Below are 5,387 nucleotides of genomic sequence, written 5' to 3' on the forward strand. Positions count from 1 at the left end.
GGAGGCGGAGGTTGCGGTGAGCCGAGATCATGCCATTGCACTCCAGCCTGGGTAACATGAGTGAAACTCCGTCTCAAAAAAAAAAAAAAAAAAAAAAAATTAGTTCAATTGTATGTGTAATAATTTCTAAATTCCCATCTGTAGCCTTAATCACTGGCTTCTAGTCTTGAGACTTAATTATTATAATTATTAATTATATTAATATGCATTAATATAATGCATGTAATAATTTTCAGTTGCTTACAGAACTCTTATCATTCTTATCAATGTTCTACCATCACCTCAAATTCTGCATTTCTAAACCTGGAAGTTGTTTTTTTTTGCCTCTTTTCTCCCTCCTTGATCTAGCCTAGCTCTCTTTTCTAATTTTTGTATCTGACACCATCTAATTTTGTAACTGACACTAACAAGCTAGAAGCTTATTAGTCATCTTTGAATCTTTATTTCTCCTGAGCCACATTTTGTGATCATAGTGTGATGCTGAATCCCTATGATAACACCATGAAGTAGTAGGGTGTAGTAGTTAAGAAGATGGACTAGGCTAGGCATAGTGGCTCACGGCTCTAATCCCAGCACTTTGGGAGGCCAAGGTGGGTGGATCATGAGATCAGGAGATTGAGACCATCCTGGCCAACATGGTGAAACCTTCTCTCTACTAAAATGTGAAAAAATTAGCTGGGTATGTGGTTAATTTTTATGGTGGCGCTTGCCTGTAGTCCCAGCTACTAAGGAGGCTGAGGCAGGCGAATTGCTTGAACCTGGGAGGCCAAAGTTACAGTGAGCTGAGATCGCACCACTGCACTCCAGCAAGGCGACAGAGCAAGTCTCTGTTTCAGAAAAAAAAAGAAGAAAGAAGATGGACTAGTGTGAGACTGAAAATTTGATTTCTGGCTCTGTCACTTGCTAGCTCAGTAACCTTAGAAGGGTTAATCTGTCAATATCATCTGTAATCTGTTTGTGTCACCTGTAAATAACCTGTAATCTGTCTGTATCACCTGTAATCTGTTTATATCACCTGTAGATAACTACAGGGATCTTGTAAGAATTAAATGGTTGTAAGGTGAACAGTGGCTAATATATAAATGCACTGTAACTGTTAGCTATTACTGCTAAATATTTTGTCTCTTCAGTTAAATTGTAGCCTCATGAAGATTAATATGCTATTTAATTTTTTTTTATATCCCTTTTGAAGTACCTAATCACACTAGAAGGCATATAGCAGGCTCAAAATACTTGTCCAATTTGGGAATACAGTAGTTACTTTGTTTTATGTTTAATATTAGAACAGTCATTTTCTTTAAAGCCTGAGAAATAATTTTAGGGCTTCTTTAGAATATAATTCTTACAATCTGAAAACAAGATTAACATAAACATGAAATTATAGTGAGGCACTTATGGAATGATGATGCTAAAAAAAAAAAAAAAAGAAAAATTATAGTGAGGCAAAATGAATGTGTTCTTAGTGAAACAATTACTTACTTGGTCTTATAATAACTTTCCGAGGTAGATATGCTCGGTCAGTGTTTCTGGAAATTAAGCCTAACAACCACCTGGAGTGCTTGTAAAGATACAGATTTCCAGCCTCTAATCCAGACTACCTAAATCAGAACCTCCAAGAGAGGTCTGAAAATCTGGGGGGTTTTTGGGGGGGGTTGTTTTTTTTTTTAAGACAGGGTCTCACTCTGTCACCTAGGCTGGGGTGCAGTGGTGTGATCTTGGCTCACTGCAGCCTCAACCTCCCTGCGCTCAGGTGATTCTCCCACTTCAGCCTCCCACGTAGCTGGGACTATAAGCACACGCTACCAAGTCTGGCTAATTCTTGCATTTTTTGTAGAGACGGGGTTTCACCATGTTGCCCAGGCTGGAGTTCAGGAGTACAAGTGATCCACATACCTTGGTTCCCCAAAGTGCTGGGATTATAGGTGTGAGCCACCATGCCTGGCCTGAGAATGTTTTTTTTCTTTCTTTTTTCCCTTCCTTTCAAAACCTTGCATGATTCTTACAAAAAACAATTTTAGATAATGCTGGTCTAGATGATGTTCTTTCTTTTGAAGGTTTCAAGGGGATTTCTGTAGGCAAAATATTTTAATCCAGCTATTCATATTTCTTTGCCTTATTTCTAAAACACTTCAGGCCTGAGGACTTGCGCCGTGAGTTTGGTCGATATGGCCCTATAGTAGACGTTTACATTCCACTTGACTTCTACACGCGCCGCCCAAGAGGATTTGCTTATGTTCAATATCCTTTATTTTATTGCGTGCATGTGAATATACTGCATATGTGTGCTTATACATATATGTATTCAGTAGCATATGATATTAATATTGCCTAATTAAATGTGTTTATTTCTTTATCTCAGAAGATCTAAAGCAGTCCACAGTAGCTGGCAAGCGCCCCCCAGTTTGAACCAACCTGTTAGCTAGAATCCAAGCATAAATCCAGCAGGCGAGACAAAAGGCACCTAAAGTTCAAGCATCAAGGAGTAAAGAGGGAGGGTGGACACAGATATAAAGACCTGGAAGAGGGGAAGTCTTTATCAAGCAAAAGACAAAGCCAACACCAGGTTGAGACTTCGGCTTTCCTACATTTACTCAGAGTTCCAGAGTCAAAGCCAAGTCTGATTTTGTTGGTTCTGCGTCTCTTATAAAGTCCACCTTGCAAGCCTTAAAGAGTAAAGGTCAAGGTTCAAGATCAAGTGACATTGAGGTAATTGCCAAAGTCTCGTTTTATATTGCATTTCTTGAGCTTTTTCTGTTTATTTTTTAATTAAACCAGTAAAAATCTTCTAAAAAAAGTTATTTACTCTTATATAGCTAATTTCCATTATAGCTAGGTTTAATATTATATAATTTATATACATAAGGAAGTTTACTGGGATTTACGAACCAATATATGTAATTCCAGATATGTACAGATTACTTTTATGTTTCTTTTATATCTATATCCCAAGTAGTAAAAAGAGAAATGTTTGGCCAGGCACAATGCTCATGCCTGTAATCCCAGCACTTTGGGAGGCTGAGGCAGGTGGATCACCTCAAATCAGGAGTTCCGAGACCAGCCTGACCAACACGGTGAAACCCCGTCTCTACCAAAAATACAAAAATTAGCCGGGTGTGGTGACGTGTGCCTGTAATCCCAACTACTCCAGAGGCTAAGGCGGGAGAATCTCTTGAACCCCAGAGACGGAGGTTGCAATGAGCTGAGATCACATCATTGCACTCCAGCCTGGGTGACAAGAGTGAAACTCCGTCTCAAAAAAATGAAAAATAAATGTTTAAAATGGTAGGTTCAAAGGTAGATATCATTTTTAAAGGACTGAATCAGTTTTTGTTTTAACTCGCTTGTATATGTCTGGTTTTGTTTGTAAGTAATCTTTCTTAAATGTCAAATTTAAAAGTCTTTTAATGAAAGAGTAATTTTAATTTCAGAATAAAGCCTTCTGCATGCTGATATTCAGTGAAAAACCTGATGGATCCTTTATCTGAAAGAAGGGAGTGAGTCCTAAACAGTTTATAATTTTATAATGCTAGCCAATTTTGGACTTTTTTTTTCTTGTAGTTCAAATTATACATGCATACTGCAGCTACACTATTATAGACACTAAAGGTATAGTTACACGTTTGCTTTTGTTCTTTTTATTTTTAGACTCACTCTTCTGAATCATAATGGGTCATTTGTTTTCATGAGAAAAAGTGAAAGCTTTTTTCTGATTATTCATATTATATTGAAGATGTGAGCTTATAACTTGAACTTTATTTTCCTATTAATTTCATTTCACATGTAAATAATACTTTTAAAATATGTTTACTTGATATCTCATGTTCAAAGTGTCCTTAACAGCTAGTCATATTTGAAGATGTTCGAGATGCTGAAGATGCTCTTTATAACCTCAATAGAAAGTGGGTATGTGGCCGTCAAATTGAAATACAGTTTGCACAAGGTGATCGCAAAAGTAAGTGTGACTGAATGTTAGATTTTATTTATTCAGCAGAATGAGTTTTAGTGATGACTGATTTTTTTAATGTAAAATTCTTTCAGAAAATGATTACTAGTTGAGTGGCTGTTACTGTGGTATTCAGGTAACGAATTATAAGTCTTGTTCTTGATGTTCCAGCACCAGGCCAAATGAAATCAAAAGAACGTCATCCTTGTTCTCCAAGTGATCACAGGAGATCAAGAAGCCCCAGCCAAAGAAGAACTCGAAGTAGAAGTTCTTCATGGGGAAGAAATAGGAGGCGGTCAGACAGCCTTAAAGAGTGAGTACAAAATACAGGGACTGAAAACTTTATTTTCTACTTTTTCTGGAAAACATATATATATATTATTTTTGACAGGGTCTCACTGTTTCCGAGGCCAGAGTGCAGTGGCGCACGATCTGTAGCCTTGATCTCTCAGGCTCAAGCAATCCTCCCACCTCAGCCTCCCAAGTAGCAGATACTACAGGTGTGCACCACCACACCAGGCTAATTTTTTTAATTATTTTGTAGAGATGGAGAGGGGGCGTCCTGCTGTGTTGCCCAGGCTGGTCTTAAATTCCTGGACTCAAGTGATTTTCCCATCTCAGCTTCCCAAAGCACTAGGATTACAGGTGTGAGTCATTGCACCCAGCCTGGAAAATATTTTAAAGTTTTTATAAACAGTCCACTTGAGTCATTTTGTTTAATGTACAAAAATAATCAATTTCTGTTAAAAGATAGTGCTCTTCTCTATCATATATTGTTATTTGACTTGGGTTTATTGGATTCATTCTTATGTTAAAGTTACAGACTTAAATTTTTTATATGAGAAGATGATACATAGTGAACAAAAAACAAAAAGTAAGAAAATACATACTCAGCTGGGCGTAGTGGCTCACACCTGTAATCCCAGCACTTTGGGAGCCCAAACCAGATGGATCACAGGTCAGGAGTTCGAGACCAGCCTGACCAACATGGTGAAACCCCGTTTCTACTAAAAATACAAATATTAGCCAGGCATGGTGGCACACACCTGTAATCCCAACTACTCAGGAGGCTGAGGTGGGAGAATCACTTGAACTGGGGAGGCACAGTTGCAGTGAACTGAGATCACACCACTGTACTACTCCAGCTTAGGCGACAGAGCAAGACTCCATCTCAAAAAAAAAAAAAAATTATTGTGCTACTTGTTGGGTAAAAGAAAAATTAAAAAAAAATGTGATACATTTTAGATAAATAAAATTTTCCTAAATGCGCCCAACAATTTGGAATCTTCAACTTTAAAAATGTTTAAATGCATAAGAAATATAATAAAATGACCAGGTGCAGTAAGCTCAGCACTTTGGGAGGCTGAGATGGGAGCATCACTTGATGCCAGGAGTTCAAGACTAGCCTGGGGCAACAGAGAGAGACCCCCATCTCTGAAAAATA

The 5,387-nt window shown here is 37.9% G+C and overlaps 1 protein-coding gene across 1 annotated transcript in view; it reads left to right on the forward strand.

Annotated features, from left to right (window-relative positions):
• SRSF12 (serine and arginine rich splicing factor 12) overlaps positions 1–5,387 on the forward strand; it is a 16,899-nt gene that overhangs the window by 5,589 nt on the left and 5,923 nt on the right. The window contains exons 2-4 of the mRNA XM_017506808.2: positions 2,134–2,238; positions 3,849–3,952; positions 4,115–4,256. Of these exons, the coding sequence (XP_017362297.1) occupies positions 2,134–2,238; positions 3,849–3,952; positions 4,115–4,256 (351 nt within the window). The remainder of the gene's footprint in view (positions 1–2,133; positions 2,239–3,848; positions 3,953–4,114; positions 4,257–5,387) is intronic.

The sequence above is a fragment of the Cebus imitator genome, unplaced genomic scaffold (assembly GCF_001604975.1).
Source record: "Cebus imitator isolate Cc_AM_T3 unplaced genomic scaffold, Cebus_imitator-1.0 Scaffold359, whole genome shotgun sequence".
NCBI lineage: Eukaryota > Metazoa > Chordata > Mammalia > Primates > Cebidae > Cebus > Cebus imitator.